We start from the raw sequence: 20,824 nt of genomic DNA, 5'->3' as shown, positions 1-20,824 counted from the left end.
GTGATCATGTACTTCCTGCAAGCGAACGGAAGCTTAACTAACAGGCTGTAGAAACTGACCGCAAGGGAGTGAATTTTTTGAACAAGGGTTTGTTTATTTATTGAAAAAATATCATGGAGCTGTGCGAAATTCTCTACAACAAAGCCGAGTACATAGAAACGGTAACATAGCTGGCTTTTTTTTTTTTTGTATTCGCAAGATGAGATGTAAAAATGTTCAAGCTGTATTTAACCTACCAGTATGTAAACATGGAATGAATCTAAACGGATAACGCCTAGTGTAAACTGTTGGCCAGTGTCGCACATTAATACAGTAATAAAATACAATAAACGTGTTTGGTATTATGCTTCTGGTGTTTTTGTATCCTGCGATGGCAGTTTGAACTGTCCCTGTGCTTTTTTTTTTGCAGGCATCTGGTAATAAAGTAAGCAGACAGTCAGTACTCTGTGGAAGCCAAAATATTGTGCTAAATGGAAAAGTAAGTCATTTTTTTATCTTATTTCAGCAGCCAAATGACAAAAAATTACATATGTGTACTGTTTTTAGGTATTTTCCAAAACTAAGCTGTACGCCTGAACATTTGGCAGTATTGTCTGTCGTCGTTGTTCCCCATATAAAGAAACCGTGAATGCTACAACTTGCTGTTTGTGCGCCATTTTTATACTAGGGGATTCCTGTAGCGCCTAAACTAATAGTAAATACATGATTAGAAAATGATTTATTTACAAATTCTGTACGATGGCACTGTAAGAAGTAATCTTGTGTGCTTCTTTGCCCCAGACTATTGTTATGAATGATTGCATCATTCGAGGGGACCTGGCAAACGTCAGGGTTGGGCGTCACTGTGTGATCAAGAGCCGGAGTGTAATAAGACCACCGTTCAAGAAATTCAGCAAAGGGTAAGTTGCATTGTGATGATCAAAGGTTTGGTTAATCACGCTATGTAGCACTACGCAATAAAAGTAAGAGTGAGCACTGCTGTTTTATTCTTTTATGACGGCTCCAAAGCTGAAATGTCAACGCCTAGTTTATGTATGACTTCAGATTGTCAGTATGGTATGCATCTATGATCCGTAGATTGACAAAGAATCGCTAAATAACGCAATGGGCACTTTTATAGATTATTTCCATGTTGGCCTTTATGTACAGTGCAGCCAGGTACAGTACATAGACATATACACAATACTCAATGTGTAATAAATATCATGTATTATATTTCCTCTTACCTAGGTAAGCATAAAATGAGAGAACATAAGTATCTTCTTCCTCTAATTAAAAATAATGTACCCATAACTTATTATAGCCACTTGAGGTCAGTAGAGATAGAGGCAAATATTTTAGTAAGAAGATGTTAAATGACATTGATACTGTATCAGACAGTCATTTAATTAACCTAAAGAATAAAGCAAGACAGTTACTATCACAAATTAATATATTGGTTTCCTTCCCCAGAAACGATAGTAATTGAGAAAAGGATTATACCCAGTCAGATTTCAGGTGTTTGACAGTTACCAGCATTATTCACCAGAGGGCAGCAGATTTCTACAACTTGTCATACTGGGGAATTGTCACGTGTATTTCATGGCAAAATCCATAAATTAATTATATATATATAAAAATTACTTATAGTAGGTATATTTATACAACAATGCTCAAAAAACTTTTAATACTCAACAAGAAAATGTAAACACATCCAAGAAAACCACATTTGACTTGGCTCAGGTAGAGCAAAATAACGGCCTGTGGCCACGCTTGACACACACCTGGCTTATTTCATTACAAAATAAGACGGCAGTGAGTGTGAACCTGGAAAGTGAGGTTCTATTCTGAGTAGTGTTGGCAGATATCTTGAACAGCAACGTATTTTATCACATTTTTTTAAATCCATGTGATATAAAAAATAACATGGGCTGTAGTGCATTTCAAGAAAATAATTAATCTCAGGGTTCTGCACCATTTCATGAACTACTTGAGAGAGAGTGTAATTTGATCATTTTATTTTCATATGTTTATATAAATCTGATCCTGTCTGATACAGTATGTCCCCATTAATACTTGAATAGTGTCGCTGAAAATGACTACACTGTTTGGTCTAATAAAACCATTATGTGTTAGAGAGAATATTCTGTGTCTGCATCACTCTAAGTGGCTCAGTCTTTTAGTGCAATCAGTGCACAGCTGTATGGCTCCCACAGACGGAACCTCGGGCCAAATCTATAGATGATAAACCCAGATCAAGCTGTCCTGAAGTCATTACACCAGCTCAGGATCAGCATTTTGTTACATTAAAGTTATGGCAAAAACTTAGATTTTGCTTCCATTGAGCTTAATGCTGGATGTTTTTTGCATTGTATCTTGTGTTTTATTAGCTAATGTGTGTAACAAACAAGTTTGGGATATAACAAAAAAAAAAAAACATCAAGGCTTAATTTTGTAGCCATTTAGTTCTTGTTTTATAATGGCTTATGTGACGCTACAGATTTAAACAGTTTGAGATAGTTGGAGACTCCAAAGGACATTAGTAACAGCAGTAATTATTTGAGTTTTTGTTGTTATTTGACTGTAATCCTGAATTCTGTTAAGGTCTTTGGGAGTTAAGCAATGAATTATATGCAGAACTACATGACTAATTTACTTCAGAGAGAAGGTCATCACAGCTTACTTCAAAACTAGCTCAGCCAGTTGCAGATATCAGATTACACATGGAAGAAAAACAAACCTCAGCATGCTCAAAACACTCAGCATTACATTTACAAATCCAAATAAAATGTTTAAAAGTAATATAAAAGTACATATGAATCTCATTGCTTCCCATTAATCTTTTGCCACCCATGCAAGTATTCTATGGAGGTCTGGGTTCCGGGTGGACGGGTCTATTGATATTGCACCTGCTTATATCATGATTGTATATTAAGTGTCAGGGCAACCCGGGCAAGCACCCAGGGCCACAATGCCAGAGGCCCACACACAGAATTTTAATCTGCGTAAATATATTATTTTTGTGCCAGCTATTCTACTGAAGCAGCCTTTATGGCTAGAAACATTTGGTTTTCACTAAACTGAACTGTATGCGTGCAGTGCAGTGAAACTTTTCAGATCTCCCTTTTTTTTTGTGTTACCGGTAGGCTAAAGTAAAAAAGTGCACTACAGGTATTAATTTGTTTTTACTACTGTAGTTCTTGCAAAAGTATTATTATTTTTTAATCGGACAACTTATGTCTCCAGTTTAGGGACTAGTGATCCTGAAAACCTTTTTGATAGAAAAATATTTTTGATTTGGGGGTTGGCACTGAAGGTCCATTGCCTGTGGCCCACAAAAACCAGGCACCAGTGTCGTAGCCGATAGTGTCTCCTGGAAGCTTTATAAGATAGAATAAACCCTTTCGATCCTGCCTCCCATGATAAGTGCTCTCTTTATTGTATTTTTTTCATTACAGTATAGGAACAAGCACTGCTCCCTTGCCTCTACCAACTTGAGTTTGTGTTCCCTTAATGACAAGCACTGCCTGAATTGAATGCACTGACACAGGGACAGGTACAGCAGTATAAACCTTAAATTGAAAATGCATGAAGTAGCGTTATATGGACCAAAATTATATAACGGTGATGATTTACTAAAGGTAATATTATGAAAATGTAATCAGTACATATTATTCATACAGTGATACCCCCTCCAAAAAAAAAAAAATATTGTACTTTGTCAAGCGATGCACCATAAACCTACCTTTATGAAGTTTTATACCTCAAAAATAGCTACTGTGATTTAGTCTTAACCAATCAAAACGCTTATATCAGTTGTTTTCAAAATTGAATCTGACAAACCAACAGGCTTCATTGAAAAAAAAAAAAAAAAATTAGCTATCCACTTTGCAATAGCATTGGTTATACAGTGTTCCACTGAAAGTAGCCCAGTAAGTATTACAATGTAAAAATAAATAAATAATCCCATGATGGAGCAGACACAATTATTATCGCTTTATACAGGAATGTCACTCCCAACATGGACATGGACTGATTGCCAACATCTAACTGAAGTACTTACGGGTAATTTCAAGTGGGACACCCTGTATAGTACTAAAATGATGTAGCTTGATGCACAGGCTTGCAGAAGTCCTGAATTCTGACCGGTTTCATATGTTGTTCTGTTGTTGCAGCTAGAAAGTGTATTTTGAGAAGTGAAAGGGTGTTTACAGCACACAGGGGTACAGGAGACTAGATGCCTATTCTGTGATTCTGGAACTAACAGATGCAAGTAATAGTATTTCTATCCACTGTCAAAGTTTAAAAAGTAAACTTTGAATAGATAAGTCCTTCACTTTAAGTGCTTTGTTCCTTAATGCAGTTCCGTGACTAACTTTCTATGCAAACGCAGACTGCTCTTACTGTGTTGCATGCACTCGAGTATATTAATAGTGCTGCAGGGAAAGAATTCATAGGACGATTAACGCGCATTTAAAAAAATGAACACGCTAATCGCAGAAGTTAACTGCGATTAATTGACAGCCCTAATATTTACACTATTCTAACAGAAATGGGAATTATGACAGGAAACTTCATAATAAATGGCAATGGGTAAATTCACTGGCGGTGGGGAAATTGTGAAATCCATGAAAAATATACAGCCTTACTCCACAGTAATAAATGCTGAAAATAAATGGTAAAAACTGAAGTGACAGAATTCCGACATAGTGCCCTAACTGTTATTTATGAAGCTGTTTTTGGTTTTATTCACTGTCAATGTTAATTTGATGTTAAAGCTGAAAGTCATGTTGGAAATCACATTGCATGTCCTGATTTTTGTAATGCTAATAATAATGAATACTAAAAAAAAAAAAAAAAAAAAAAAAACTACTTAAATGTTCAATATTATTGCAAATGTTATCCCTTTACAAAAGGTTATTGATGACCTTAGAATGCTGTGGATAAGGCAAAAAAAAACTGTATTTCTGTTCTCTGAGCTGTTCCAGAATACTGCTACTGAGATAGACTTCTATTTATGACAGTTTGTTGGAAGTGTAAAAACCTACTTCGTTCGACTTGCATTGCTGGTTTTTTTTTTTTTTTTTTTTTTTTGCCTGCCTTGCCTTTCCTCATCTGGATCATGTCATTTCTAATGGAGGAGAGCAGGTCACAGCTGCAGAATTGTATAAGGTCACCATGTACCCTTGCTTTGCAACAAAGAGGGCAATGAGGCATTTGTTTCTTTTCAGATATGGTGCAGAATTACAGTACACAACAATACTGGGAAAGAACATGTATGATTTATTTTTATTTATCTATAGTAGTGTTATCATAAATGTTTAACCAAGCAAATGTTTTCAAGCAAAGCACTGTAGTTGGATTATACACAGTAATACCAATTTAAACCATGATCTAAATATATTGAATTAAGGTTCAAGGTCGTAAGCAAACACTCAGTTTCCTTTAAAATGTAATTTACAAACTTTTTGTAGAGTTAGGGGAAGCAGCGTCTAATTTGAAAACAGTTCACAGGTCAACTTTGTAATTGAAAAGCTAAGGTGTTTTTTGGAGTAGTACCTGCCGGGAGTCTTGCCAATTCTCAAGGTCACATTTTGTTCTGAACAACAAGCAACACTGCTACGCACGTCCGACATCCTTCTATTTGAAAATAACAGGACTGGTCAGATTTTACCTATAACCTGATCCTTTATTTTTTGGTTCCAGAAAAAGACTCCCATTTCCCAAATACCCACACAAACATTGACTTTACTGTGATGTATATTCTGTAGACATTGCAGAGACAACCAAGGCTTATAGTAAAACTAGAAATTACTCAAACTGATGTGCTACGGCAACCTTTTACAAACAGTATCATTTAACAATCTAGCTACAGTTTTATGATTCTGTCTATTCAGCTGATGGATCTCCTCAAGTGAGCTGATTATTGCATTTCTCTTACATAATTAGAAGGCCCACAATACGGATCCATAATCCTAGTTATCCTGATGCTGATTTTTTTTCCATGTGTTTATTATAACTTACTTTCTTTTACAAAATGTAAAAAATAAATAAATAAATAAATAAAAATTAATACAGGCCCGTTACGAAATAGGTTCCATGTTCTTATCCTCTGCATTTTTTCTATGATGCAAAAATAGATGAACAAAGTCTTAGTTAGAATAATTTAATTTATTTTATGCAGTTACAAATCCTTAGAAATAAAAGGTACTTTAACAAGGGCCCTTCTTAAACCAGAGCCCAAGGATCCAAGTACTCTTTATTTATGCTGAGTAACCCGTAACCTTTTAATGAGAGGTTCCATAAAATGAACCATCTGCACTAGGCTGTACTTTATACAAAACCAGGTATTGTGTCCCATATAATACAGATAAGGGTTCTGATTTTTGGGCTTGCGGTTGTATTTATTAATGTATTTTTTTTTAACTTAAATGCATAACAAAAAAGTTAATTATTTTGGCTGACTTGCCTGTGTTGTTCATAGTATTTCTATTGTTTCTATTTTTTACTGTGGTTAATGAATTCAGACCATAACTCCTCACTGCCATGAAGGGATTCATGTGCACTTTATTGGACAACCATTGTTGGGCATTCTTTGAATATTGAATAGCTTCTATTGATTGAACAGTTTCACTCTGATAAGGTCTTTCCATATTGCTAGCCAAAGGAAGAATGCTATTAAGTGAAATCCGAGCCTAGATTGATCCATGCATGCCTGTCCAGTATACCGTATACAAAGAAATAAATAAGGTGCCCTTTTTTGTCGTTTTATAAATTCTTGTCATCAGTTTGATTTTTCTACTCAATTTTAAATGACAAATCTGAATGTTGCTTCACTGGTACAACCCACTTATCGATCAGAAGGACTGGAGAGCAATAGGTGAGCTCCTTTCCCACTGTCAAGCCAAGACAAGGGACCAGCATGGTAAATCTCTGCCTGGACTTGTCAGGTCATCTTACTAGTTGTGTTTGCTAAAGGACAGTGAGACGAACTGGCCCCAGCCAACTGTCCTCTCAAGAACCCTATGAGAGTGCAAAGGCCAATGGAGCCAAGATCTGCAACTTGTGCAAGCAGGATTCAAACCACATTGAATTCAAAACACAATCAAGTACCACTACAGACTTTTGCTTCCAGATTTCAAAGTCAGTTGTCATTTTTTAATCAAACACTTTACTAAAAATGCGTTCCGTTCCAGGGTATAGAGCCAACCTAGCAGTGTGAAAGACGCTTCTGACTTTGAGTATCCAGACTTTTATTTAACCAGCTTAGATGAGGCGATCCATCAGAAACCATGCCAAACAATTTTCCATTTATTGCAGTGTTCTGGTCGAGAAGGGTAACACGACAGCCGTAAACAGTAGAACAGTTTTATGTACCGGTATTTACTTTTTATGACATTGTGTTGGTTGTGTGTTTCCTTGCAGAGTTGCTTTCTTCCCGCTCCACATTGGGGACCATGTGTTCATTGAAGAAGACTGCATTGTGAATGCTGCACAGATAGGGTCTTACGTCCATATAGGGAAGAACTGTGTCATTGTAAGTATGAAATTGAAAAATATTGCATTGTTGAGATTAGGGGCTCCCAGTCACGGCCCCGGAGGGCCATTCATTGGTTCACTGAAACAATGTAGGGGTGAATCTTCCTGGAATGGGATACAAACTTTAATTAAATGTAAATCTCAATCTTTTTTTTTTTTTTTGGTTTACTTTAATAATGTCATACACCACAATTCAAGTTTTTTTTAATTAATTTTGTTTTTATTATGTGAAATGTTAATATGGAATTGAAGTTTGAAAATAAAATCAGTTAAGCAGTCAGAACAAAAGGAAGGGGGGCGTGCAAAAAGACAATTGTTTTGTGACCCTGATTAAAGCTAAATGGGAGCTGTCTGTTCACAATGTCAATATCTGAACATTTTCCACATGACTGAAAGGAAATTGGGAGCTTCAAGCAAAAATCTTTTTTTAAAGGAACAAGTTGGGGCTCTATTAGAAGGGTGGAAAAGGCAGGAGCTGAATTTGAAACATGCTGTTTCTAATTAGTTCTTGTATTTGTACTGTAAACATTGATCTCTCTAAAAGCATATATTTGGAGAGTGATGCGTTTTAAAAATACATTTTTAAGTACATTTCATGTTGTGTGTTTTTTTTTTTTTTTTTTTTTTACCTGATCAAAGCTAAATAAGCATCCCCTTAAATAATGGTGGTATCATTAATCATTGTATCTATTGCAGTTTAATCTAATCTCCTGCTTGTGATGGGCTAACGTTATTTCAGCCAGCATTTCCACATGTGTTTGATGGAGTTCTGTTAATATTGTTGTTTTGTTTCTGAGCAGTATTTACCAAAAGCAGACTATATTTTTCCCTTCTTTTAATCAGCAGTCTGAGTGGTAGAAAGTATGGTTCTGTTCTCAAGGGGTCTATGGGAGAAAGCTTTTCAGTGAAACAGAAGCGGTTACAGCCGCAGTGATGAATAGGAGCACTGTGTCCTGGGGTTGTCCGGGTCAAGAATATTCTCTTCCTTTGCTGCAGTGAACTGCTGAATGAGTACAATACAGAACTCTGTCCTGAATGAAAATAACTTTTTTTCTGCACATCATCTTCAGTTGTATGGTGGCTTGGTCCGGCATTGCTAGCTTCTGTTCTGGTAGCTCAACTCCAGCTCCAGGCTGGCTCCAGAGCTGATGGAGACCCCCTGCTCCAGTTCCAGGCTGACCCCAGAGCTGATGGAGACACCCTGGTCCAAGCTGGTTTCAGATGATGGAGACCCCCTGCTGCAGCTCTAGGCTGGCTCCAGAGTTGATACAGACCCCTTGCTCCAGCTCCAGCTCAAGGCTGGTTCCAGTAGCCCCTGCTCCAGCTGACTATCATAGTAACATCATATTTAAGCTGTTTAAGTCGTTCAAACAGGTTCAATTAGTTTTTTCAAGACAAAAATGAAATCTGATTTTATAGACAAATTTCTATAAATCTAGACTGTATTCCCCTTTATTAGGGGCCATCCAAAATTAGACATTATCTGAAAGCCTACAAGGCATGTGCTGGGATGGTCAAAATAGCCATAAAAATATATATGTCATGCTTGCATATGTTTACATAATGTGCTTACTTCTAGAAGGGTTGTAACATGTTCAGACCTGTAGCCATGTGAAGTTGCATTGGCAAGGATTACTAAAAAAATATGCATGGTCTACTTTGTTTTTACCATAAATACAGACTTTTTTTTTTTTTTTTTAAACTGTAATAGCTGTGTGGCATCCTTTGTTTTGTAATTAATTCACAAGGGTAAAGTCAGGCCTTTCTTGCTTCTGGGATATTTTTCAACTTTTAATAGTGCTACATATAATAACTTTGATAATGTTTTGTGTATTAACAAATATATAAATCGTCTAAATCCTGAACAGATATCTCAACATGAAAATACCACATTTGCTCCTGCAGTATAATAAATAATGAATCAGTGTTAGATAAAGTACAGTATCTAGTATATCTTATGATACGTATTACTATAATATACATTAACGGTCTATCTGCCACATGTGACATTATGAACATAAATGTCTAGATTTTTTACCAATCTTCAAACTCTTATTTTATTATTCAATCCTAACCTCAGAGGTATGTTTCAGATTGCATTTGACTGTAATCTTTCCCTCACTTTCTACCCAATTATGAGGACTCTCTCTCCATATCACTGAACTGGTTTTCATCAAAGGTAATGGCTGCAGATACCAGAATACATGATTCTAGTTGATCATTTTGGACAACAGACGTACTATGTACATTAAAGTACTTCTATATTTACATTTAGTTATTTTATCTGCTTATTTGTTCATTCAAATGGTTGAACTGTATGATTCAAGAAGGGTGTTTACTAATGCAAAAAGGAGGAAATAGTGGCGCTGCTGTGGAACCTCAGCTCCGGCTTCATGCTCCAGTAACCTGGCTCCAGCTCCACTCCGGTTCCATGCTCCAGAAACCCGGCTCCAACTCCACTCCGGCTCCATGCTCCAGTAACCGAGCTCCAATCCGGATCCAGCTCCGCTCTGACTACATGCTCCAATAATCCAGCTCCAGCATCCCCGGAGCAGGGGCCAACCCTAGTACATACACATATACATTTTAGACATATATAGACAGTCACTTCCAAAATCTGTAGCATGTGCGCTACAGATGTGTGAAGACACCTGTCAGTGCACATGTATTCTGTCACACTTTTTAAATGTACTACAGCTGTGATGGTTGATATGTTACTGACATGTTAATGTATTTTTTTATCATGCTTTGCCAGTCTCATGGGACTGGCAACGTCTTGGGTCTTTTCATGAGCGTCGCAGGAGACCGCAAGAACACATTCTGCTGTTCTTGTATATATAACTTGTATATGATTTCGTTTACAAATCATTCCGTCCCAAAAATTTGTACAGCTTTATAACGATTTGCTATGGTGGTTTAAAAAGTGACTCGCCTACTCCTGTGAAAGTGTTTGTAAAATGTAATTTTTTTTAACATAACACTTAACTAATAAGGGAGAAAGAAATGCACTTTAAAGTTTTGCAGATACTAGAAATCCAAATAAAAGGTGATGAAAGCTGTGTTTCGTTCTTTTACGAAAGTCATGGCTTCTCAGTAAGGATGGCATTAAAGCATAGATACAAGTATTTGCAAAACATTTACTTTGATTTGTGCCTGCTGAACCTTCAACACTCTGTGTGTGTTTGTTTCAGGGACGGCGGTGTGTTCTTAAAGATTGCTGTAAGATTCTTGACAACACTGTCCTGCCTCCGGAGACAGTTGTCCCGCCATTCACTATGTTTTCTGGTTGTCCAGGTAAGATATGTAATGCTACAGTGACGATAATATTTAAATTGCAGAGAGACATTAGCAAAACACACGGAGATCATTTTTTACACTGTGTATCACATGATCGATTTACTTATTTAAAAATGTCTTTTTTATCTGTTTTCCAGGTCTGTTCTCAGGAGAGCTTCCAGAGTGTACCCAGGAACTCATGATTGATGTCACAAAGAGCTATTATCAGAAGTTTTTACCACTGAGTCAGATTTAATACTTGCTGATATAAGACAACAAAAATTGGACCAATAGGTTTTCTTTTTTATAACTACAGTATATCATCCAACAGTAAAGCTGTCTTGAAATTCCACCAGGTTTCACAGCATTGAAACGGCTTTTCTGTTTCTTATTAAAGAATTGTGCACATTTTCAATTCACTGTTGCTGATAGAATGCAATGATTTAAATCCATGAAACTCCTAAAAAAAAAGTACTAATTTGCCATTTTCATTTAGTTCTTATTGGGGATTTTTTTTAGTCACTGTTGGTGAAGAGTGCTTTCAGTAATCCAGGGGAAATAATAATGTAAACGCATCATTAAATGTCACTTCTTAATTTATCCAGTTTAGTGTTGTCTGTTGCATTTACAAGTTTGTAGCTGTTATTTTGGCTGGAAAAACTGCTTGGATGTGGAACATTCAGGCAACATAAGCCTTATATGGTTAAATTGTTTTGCAGACTAACAATTGACTAGAAGTGGAGGAATACTTCTGTGGTTATCCAAGCAGTACAGAAATGGGTGGATTCTTATGTATGCAGACTATACAAGAGTTTTGACTCTGAATAAGAATTATTCTTACACAGAAGAACTGTATTTATTAGTATGGAACCCTGTTCCTAAATTGTCTTGTATGTGCATTGCAGGGAGGATCTCACGCTCCTGCTAATAAATGTGGGATATTAAAAAAAAACAAAACCCTGAATTTGTTTCTTTCAATTTTGTCAGGAAATAGCATTTCCAGCATGTCATTGTTCTAAGGTTTTCTTTATTGATGTGCTTTAACTCAGCTCAGAAATACACACCACAGCAAGGCTGGAAATCTTCCTGTGCTTTGTGCAGCAACAGACTTCACTGATACTTTTAATCATGCTACAGTATAACTTTTTATATGTTAGCAAAAAACATTAATGTACAGTATTCTTGCACTTTTTGATATTGCGAGGAACTATTGTGCCCTCTAACATCCCTATAATATTGTGTACTTTAGCACAGCACTCAGCTTTTACATATATTTCATAAACCATAACTGAATATTGAAATATTAACACAAATTGCTTACAAGCAGGTACGGTAACATGCGCTAGTTCCATGTATACAGCATAGATACTCAAGCCAGATACTTAAATATTTTAAAGCAAGAATTAATAAGGAATCTATTATCTTCTTGTAACTAGGTGCTAATTCAAGGCTATTCTGGGATGTTAAAAAATGTACTGCATATCTGTTTTTGCATTATAGAATAAACTTAAATGTGTTCCTTTTTCAGCTCACCTACTCAACCATAAAACACTCAAGCATCAGTGCTAAAAAAATACACTTTATAATAAAAATAGATCATCGTTTAGATGTGAATTTTTTGTCAGTGTCTAGTGTTTAACACTATGGACTTTACAAAGACCTCATGGAAACATTTATCCATATTTTTTTTATACAACAGCATGACCCTTTAGCTACTCCTACACTACCTTCTTCATTATCATTTGCTGAATAAAAAGTACTGTAGTTACACATCTGGTATTGTATCTTCTCTTATAAAGTGCAAGATTAAAAAAAAGTATGATGGATTACATTGGTAAGAGCACTGAGCTTTTACCCACTTTTAAACATCTTTAGTTGAAAAAGGCTCATCAAACTATGATTTGGATGTTCATTGTCCTTGTTCTTGGTGTTCAATTCATGCATCGAGTCTTTTGCTTCAGATTGTCTACATTTCACTGCATAAAAACGGATTAATTTGACTATTAGTGAGCGTTTGTTTAAAAAATGTAGTTGAGGGCATGTCTTGGGAACCTTGTCTGAGTTTTGATTAAACTATTGCCATTTGTATAATACAAGATGCAGTTCTATATATTGTGGATGTAGATCGTAGTGCAATACAGTACTTTTTCATGGAATCCTCTGTAATTTGTATCCTTGGAGAGAAATATCAATACTCTCTTAAAAGAAAAGAAAAATCTGAATAAGGCAAAGCCATATTTCACTGGCCATGGTGTTTCACAGACACAGCAGTCGCTTTGTATTCAATTCTGTAACCGCTGAAATAAAGCTCCTTGCCTAGAAATGTGTTTGTTTTACTGATTAAATCATCTTATCAATAACATAATAACTTGGACACTTTTTAAAAAACAAACTGAACGTTTTTGCTGGCATGTTATTTAGTACGCTGGTAATGAAAGCAAGAGTCTGGGGCAGTTTATAATGTGCCTTCATGGTTGATTGAATTTATTTGTCACCCACTGATACCAAATATTAAACAATAGAACATTTTATTTAGATTAGAATACATGACAATTAGTTTAATTATCCTGCCAGGTTACTGGCAATATAAAATGTCACTAAAGAACAGTGTGTCAGTGTAACCCTTGCTGTCATACATCAGTAAGAGCTCACTTTCTCACGTGCAGTTCTGACTTTGTGCTGTTGACTTTTCATTTGAATCTTAGCGATGTTTATTGTACAGTGTAAATACGGTCCTATAATTGACAATTTCAATCGGAAGAAACTTGAATTGAACACAGTCCTGTTCAAATAATACAATATTGAATTTAGGTTCTGCGTCCGTAATTTTGTGTGTACAGGACGTGCAGTGTTGGTTAATATTTCAATGGCACCTTAGATAAGCTGCTTCCAATGTCACACATAACAAATGTCGAGCCACCCTCAGTTTTACAGAAAAAGATATTTGATTATATTATCTCTTCCTAGTTCTGCTTTTATTCTTTAAAAGTAACCCAAGGTCACTTAGGACGCTTAAAAGTAAATCAGTTATTTACTTTAATAACAGTTCTCCCAGAACTGTTATTAAAGTAAATTCCTGTATCATGTTTCTCTTCATAATTCTTTGACAAATATGCTATTAATAGAAATGTTATTTGTTTTACAAATGATTTACTTGTTAATACTTCACCCTGCCACAAACAGTAGTCCATTAGTGTTTTTTATTTTTAAAAATCAATGGTACAAAATACACTTCAATTCGCAAAAGAGGTTGATGAAACATACTACATGTTCAATGAGGTTCATTCATCAAGGCATGCTTGCATGTTATAAAACAGAACATGGAATATGATCAATTCTCCATACCCTTTACCTATACCTTAGGTCATAAAGCTTGCGTTGTGTCAGTTTTATTATTTAGAAATCTGCTATCTTTATTTAAAGGGTAGCTATTCAAGCTGTATAGTGTATATTAAATCCCACCAATTTAACACATACTGAAGACAGAAACGATTGTAGCATTCTATTTTAAGAAATCTGTTGATCATGAGGATATGTTAATGTTGCTTTTTTGTTTATGCATACCACAATGCCACCATATAAAACCAGGCCAGCAATCTTGGTATGCTGAAACAATATTATTAATCAAGAACAGAATGCAATCTTATTGGGTCTTCAAATAATGTGGTTTTGAACCTAATCAATGTTTTGTTTTTTTTGCCATCATGACATTGTTAAATTTATTTTAGAGTCTAAGTACTTTTTTTTTTTAATAGAAAACTCAATACTTTCTCTACCCCTGTAATAAAGTCATGATTATGGGAATAGCAATTATTCTGCTTTAACTGGGTCTCATGAAATGAATCTACTATTCTGCAAGTTTGCAAAGTCACAGCCGGGTTTCTATGCTACTGTATATATTGAGGTTGTCTTGGAAACCAGCGTGCTAATGAGATGTTAATTATTGACAACCCAGGACTGTCTGTTACCTCTCATCGGCTGTAATCAAATGATACTGAGGCTGTCTTTGACACTAATTGACAATTTCAATAATGGAAAAAAGATTGATACATGTATCTTGTTTTTTCTAAAATAAACTTTTCTAATAAACACATCAAGGTGCTTTGTTCTTTATTATAAGGGTAGGGTACTAATGGACACATTTTCTAATAAAAAGCAGGTCAGTCATTACAGAGGAAAAATTAGAACAAATAAGATGTATTTATCTTGCTTGTTATTTCAAGGGTTCTCAAACCATTAATGTGTAAATTCTGACCTAAAAGCTGTGCTTGGTTACATGTGCTGCAGAGCTGTAGTGGTCTCTCCACTGTCTTGTCTTTCGTTAACCACCGGGGAAGCGAAAACATTTATTTTGGTCTGGCTGTGAGTGGACTCTGGTCTTCAAAATCAAAGTGGAATCTTCTCCTTTCAAAAAATATGAATAAATACAAACCAGATAAAATACTTTAAGATATGCCCCAATAGGTTGCCTCTCACTTTTCATATATATATATATATATATATATATATATATATATAAGCATGCTAAATATTCAGAGTTGTACCAGTGAACACTGCACCTGTCTCCCACAGATTTGGCACCAAAAGGAAATTGACACCAGACTGTGAATATGCACTGGGCAATTGACATTATGTTCTCTGGGAGAGAAATTACCTTAAAAGAACCTGACACTTAATTTCCTGGTAATACAATTACTGTCCCTGACACCAATCAACTAACCAGGCTGTGATGGACATTGCATGATTAACTCCAGCCTTCAGTCCTCACCTAATGAATACATTACACTATGTAACACAGTTTTTTGTTCCTGGGTAGTAAGTGTTATTTCCTAATTGCTTATACCTCAAAAGTATAGAAAATGGCTATTATTCCCCACAAACTTTGCTTTCGTTCACATAAAAAAAAATTTCTGACTTTATGTGAACAAAAAACCACACATTTGCCCATTTTCCCATTGGAAATAGTGATATTTTGAAATATCACTGTCCTGGTCACAAAAGCAAAGTTTGTGGGGAATAATAGCCATTTTCTATACTTTTAAGGCATAAACAATTAGGAAATAACACTTACTACCCAGGAACAAAAAAATAAATAAAAATTGTTACACTGTGTTATTAATGACTAGAAATATCACTGTGGGGGAAACCTCACCTTATCTTCTTATTAACAGTGAACAATCCACAGGCACTTATGGCCTCTGGAGGACATCTGCCCTAATTTTTTTACTTTATGGGGATTATTTATTTAAAACATAAGTCGTTCTTACTAATGAGGCTGACTCTTTACACAAACCAGCTGAACCCGCCTGTGAACTGGTTAACTTGGGACAGATCGCTGTTATTTTATCTCAATACCAGTACTCCACATATGGTGCATGGGGCAAGCTGCAAGGCGATTGCCTTCTGTTGCAATTGTTTGACTCATGACAAAGCGAGAAGATAACTGAACATAAATCCATTTTCAAACCTGTGATAGTGTGTCAATGGTGTTTATCAGTTAGGTCGACTGTGTGGTGACTTGGAGTTTGATCTGGCCAGTTTTAATTTACAGAAACGCACATGCATAGATAGCAAGGATCAAAGGCACACTATTTGTCTGGGCAAAACTCACAGCCTTCTCGGCCTGAAATTAAACCACTTCCATTTTAGCTGTTGCCTGCCATTTGGCAAAAGTTGGCCTTTGTAGTCATTGCGGCAGACTTCTATAGAAAGCATTCTTTCTACCTTTTGCAAACCATTTTGTGTTGGTCCTTAATGTTATTAATGTTTCGTAGATAAAGGAAATTTAAGGATGTGTATAGGATCCTTAATACAACAATAATTACTGCCAGTGTTGCGATTCACATTATATTGCTATTTCTCATGGCATGGCATATCTCTCTATCTGAAACCATAAAACTTAAATATTGTGTAATTTAATTTGGCACTGGGTACTACAATGTATTTAAGTCTTTTAATAAAAAATATATAATACAGTTTTTTTCCCCCACCAACAATCACAATTGAAACTCTTAAGTCACTGCTTAGATGCTGCCATCTCACATTGTGCTTAACTGCACGTTATCCCTGTCAGCCACATGGGACTGGCAGCATCTGGACACGGAGCAGAGACGGAGCAGTATCAGGAGGGCTTTAGTGAATGATCAGCTTGGTCAATACCTGGATCCCCTCCAATAACTTCACACAACTGGGTGATTCCCTCATTACTAAATTTTACCCCTTTACTAGGCAAGACTACAGTAATTGGTCCACTTTGCTAGTGACTGACCTCTTGTTACAAACTATACCCTGGAACATTAGCAAAGACTTACCATGCTAAAATATGTCCTACACCAGTCCCCCTATATTTATAACATGGAACATTGCCAAAGAGTGTACCCCCCCCCCCCCCCCCCCCCCCCCCCCACCCCAGTTACTACTGTATCTATAACCTGGAGCACTGCCAGACCTGTTACTATCTACAGTGTACCCTGGAATACTGTCAAAGATTAACCTTGCTATAATATGGCTTTCTCAATTACCACTGTAACCTGGAGCATTGCCAGTGGCTGTTCTGCCTAATTAGAGGTTACTCTTCCCACTGGAAAGTACTCATTGTGGGCGTTGTGCTACTGGAAATATTTCAGTAGATCTGTTAGCTGTGTTGCTTTGCACTAAAGCACAGACATAGAACTGTAAGCGACAACATGGGACCAGGTTTAAAAATTGAAAGAAATATCTTTCTATAACTCCTGAGTTAAAGCTTGTGAACACTGGTCTTCATGCTGTGACCTCCAGCATCCATGAAACAGGTCAAGTTTCAATCCAACAATCCCAGTGACAAGACAGTTACTCAGGAGTCATCAACACAGACCATTGTTGGCTTTTATATAATACAGGCCTTAATTCTTCTGCCCAACACATAAAAGGTACAATAGATTTTTAATAAAGATGCATATATGCTACAACTCCTGCCTCTCTGATAATTACTATAATGAAGCTAATGATTTTAAAACTGCAGTTTTTCTGTGGAAATAAGAAGTACATATAAACTATTGTTTTGCACATGAAAATGGTTTAGTATTTAAGTAATTATCTATTTTAAAGAACTCTAAATCTTTCTCAGACGACTTAACCCTAAAATGGTTGTATAAACTTAAGAGTACTTACTGTATATTTATATTTTTAAGATTTACTATTAGATTTCATTTTTCACCAAGCACTAAACAGAACGCATTCTCTTACATTTATTTTAATGTTGTTTATTAATATAGCACTATTCCAGCTAAAAAGTAATGCAAAATGTGCACTCCCTGTTTATTTCTCTGTCTGACTTGCACTTCAAACAAATACTGAAAACACGGAGTTAGTGAAGGGCTCTTCTACAGTGTAGTACTGTACATGACAATTTACTGTTGGCATGGTCTAACCGTGAATTGCTCCTCCTTGCAATGGTTGGTAGTTGTAGTTTTTCTCACTCAGAAACTGTACCAAACAGGGAACAGCTATTTACTGGTTCATCAAAGGTGCTAGTAAGAGGCCTCTGCCAATGACTGAAGAATTGAAGTGTAGCCATTATTATATAAACCAACAATCAAATTATATTAGAAGTCATGCCTTTGCTTCTTCAATGTGCACCATAATTATTTTTAAATCTCTTAAGAACGTCATCTTATGAACAAAGACATAAAAATCTTAACATGTCATTCTTTATTGCTGGTAACATAAATCCCAATGGAAACAATAAGTTAAGTTATTCTCTTGATATGTTTTGTGACTATAGTTAAGAATATTTGAATAAGACAAGCAATAGATACATTCTTTTATGGGTCTTTTGGCACCAATGTTGTACTGGACTGTTGCTCTGCACAATTCGTGTCAACCTCCTTTGGCCTCTTTCATCAATGACTCGTTTTCGACCACTGGCCTGCCATTGGCTGGATGTCCTTTGGGTGGTGGACCATCCTTGAATCACACAGAAAACTGCTGAGCGTGAAAAACCCAGCAGCGTTGCAGTTCTTAACACACTGAAACTGGTGTGCCTGGCACCTACTACCATACTGTTCAAAGGCACTTAAATCTTCTGTCTTTCCCATTTACCCTCTGAATGGCACACATACACAATCCATGTTTCAATTGTGTCAAGGCTTAAAAATTCTTTAACCTGTCTACAGCGATTGAAGTGGATTTAACAGGTTACATCAATAATGGATCGTAGCTTTCACCTAGATTCACCTTATCAGTCTATTTCATGGAAAGAGCAGGTGTTCCTAATGTTTTGTACACTCGGTGTGTATATATATATATACACACACACACACACACACACACACACACACACACACACAACAGCAAGTATGACGTGACAGGGGCAATGGCATTTTTTAAATATTACTGACACTTTACAGGTAATCTACTTAGTGGAAAGGGAATTCAATTCCAGAAGTGAACATGAATTGTGTTGTGTGTAAGCAATGGGGTTTGAATTACAAATCCAAACAAGGTCGCTTTCGTTCAACCCCGACTATAGGAAACTCACATGGATCACAAAGCAGGATTTAGAAAATGCCAGGTTTGTTTAAGGTTGCATAAAATGTTGCATCAAATATATGCACTCTCCTTTAAAAGGTCTGAATGAATCAATTCAATGTTGCAAAGTATTAAAATAAATGGACTCTTAAAAGTTTTGTTCTAAAAAAAAATAATAAATTTAATTCTTGAAAATCATGTCTATAGCAAAAGTTATATTTAATCAAATGAGTTACTGTTCACTAAAACATGCTAGTTCTCTTTGCGCACGAGCGCTTACCACCAGTCTTAGTGCAGCACTTTAAAAAAAATCCTTCCTTTCATATTTAATCTCCTGGAAGAGGATAGGAAGGGGGACCCTTTTGACTGCTGCACCCTAACACTACTGGTAAATGTTGTGTTATATCAATCAGTCTCTAATTAGATACTCATTTTGAAATATTTTTGCATGAATCAAACATGGATATATTAGACTTCATGCAGTGCAGAATTGAATTAAGCCAGGGATGTCCAATCACGGCCCTGGAGGTCAATTCCATTCCAGGTTTAACAGATAAAATGAGATAATAAACTACTTCAGGGGTCTGGATGGAGGTTTGATTGGTTCAATTAAACAGTTCAGAACGAGGTTGGAACAAAGACCAGGAATAGAAGAGGTCAGATCTAGCCACCCCTGATTTAAGCAAATTATTTACTAATTACTTTTACTGCACTAGGAATACAAGTCATTGACAAAGCCCATGCACTTGCATCATGACACATTAAACAAACAAGGTAGAAAGAGCAGAGACTCGCTGCTCACACGGGGAGGGTGCTCTCTGCTTGTTATTATCTTCTCCTCTTACTGACGAATTTGTTACCACAAAAGGAAGGTAATGGAAACTAGGATTAAGCGTGGAAACCATATGTACATAGTAAAAACGATGCATATTGAAGGAGTTTACTCCTCCTGATGTTCTTGAGCCAAATCATAAGGTTCTGATCTTTATCCATGATCCCCAACCCCAAGACACAGGGGTCTACTTCAGGATGTTTTTGTACGTAAGGCAGTTGTGAACTGTTGAAGACATCATACAGCAAAGATTTTTATTTTAGCGTCTGGGGAAAGAATAGATTGTTCTACTCTGAACAAATTCACTTAAAGAACAGCACACATGTCTATCCCCTTCTATTCTCTTCACAGAGAAATGAAAAAGCCTATAGATGTTTCTTGTTAGTTTCATAATGTTACAGTTGTTCCAGAAAGGATATCCTTGTTGCAAAATACAATGATCTAAATCATGACCTCTGTCAAGTGCATTGAAATGGATAGTGAAGTCTGGAAGATTAAAACAGGGCAATGCACCAATGTTTATATATAATAACATAACCCTTATTCTACAATATACATTCTTCAAAAATGGTTCTTAAATATAGACTAGAACTTATCTTGTATACATTTTAAAGGATGAATATATTTTTCTTTGGTCTATTTTTGGACATTTTCTTTTCAGTGTTTTCAGGGCCAAGCGTGTGTGAAATC

General features: G+C 36.1%; 1 protein-coding gene across 1 annotated transcript; it reads left to right on the top strand.

Annotated features, from left to right (window-relative positions):
• The first annotated feature begins 12 nt into the window (after nt 1–12).
• dctn5 (dynactin 5) lies at nt 13–11,758 on the top strand. The gene is made up of 6 exons (XM_041229667.1): nt 13–161; nt 410–478; nt 781–899; nt 7,405–7,516; nt 10,710–10,812; nt 10,953–11,758. The coding sequence occupies exons 1-6, from the start codon at nt 114–116 to the stop codon at nt 11,048–11,050; spliced, it is 549 nt and encodes a 182-aa protein (XP_041085601.1). The 5' UTR covers nt 13–113; the 3' UTR covers nt 11,051–11,758.
• Nucleotides 11,759–20,824: the final 9,066 nt, after the last annotated feature.

This window comes from Polyodon spathula, chromosome 26, assembly GCF_017654505.1.
Source record: "Polyodon spathula isolate WHYD16114869_AA chromosome 26, ASM1765450v1, whole genome shotgun sequence".
NCBI classification, from domain to species: Eukaryota; Metazoa; Chordata; class Actinopteri; order Acipenseriformes; family Polyodontidae; genus Polyodon; species Polyodon spathula.
The sequence above is the reverse complement of the archived record's forward strand: the minus strand, read 5'-3'. Positions and strand labels throughout refer to the sequence as shown.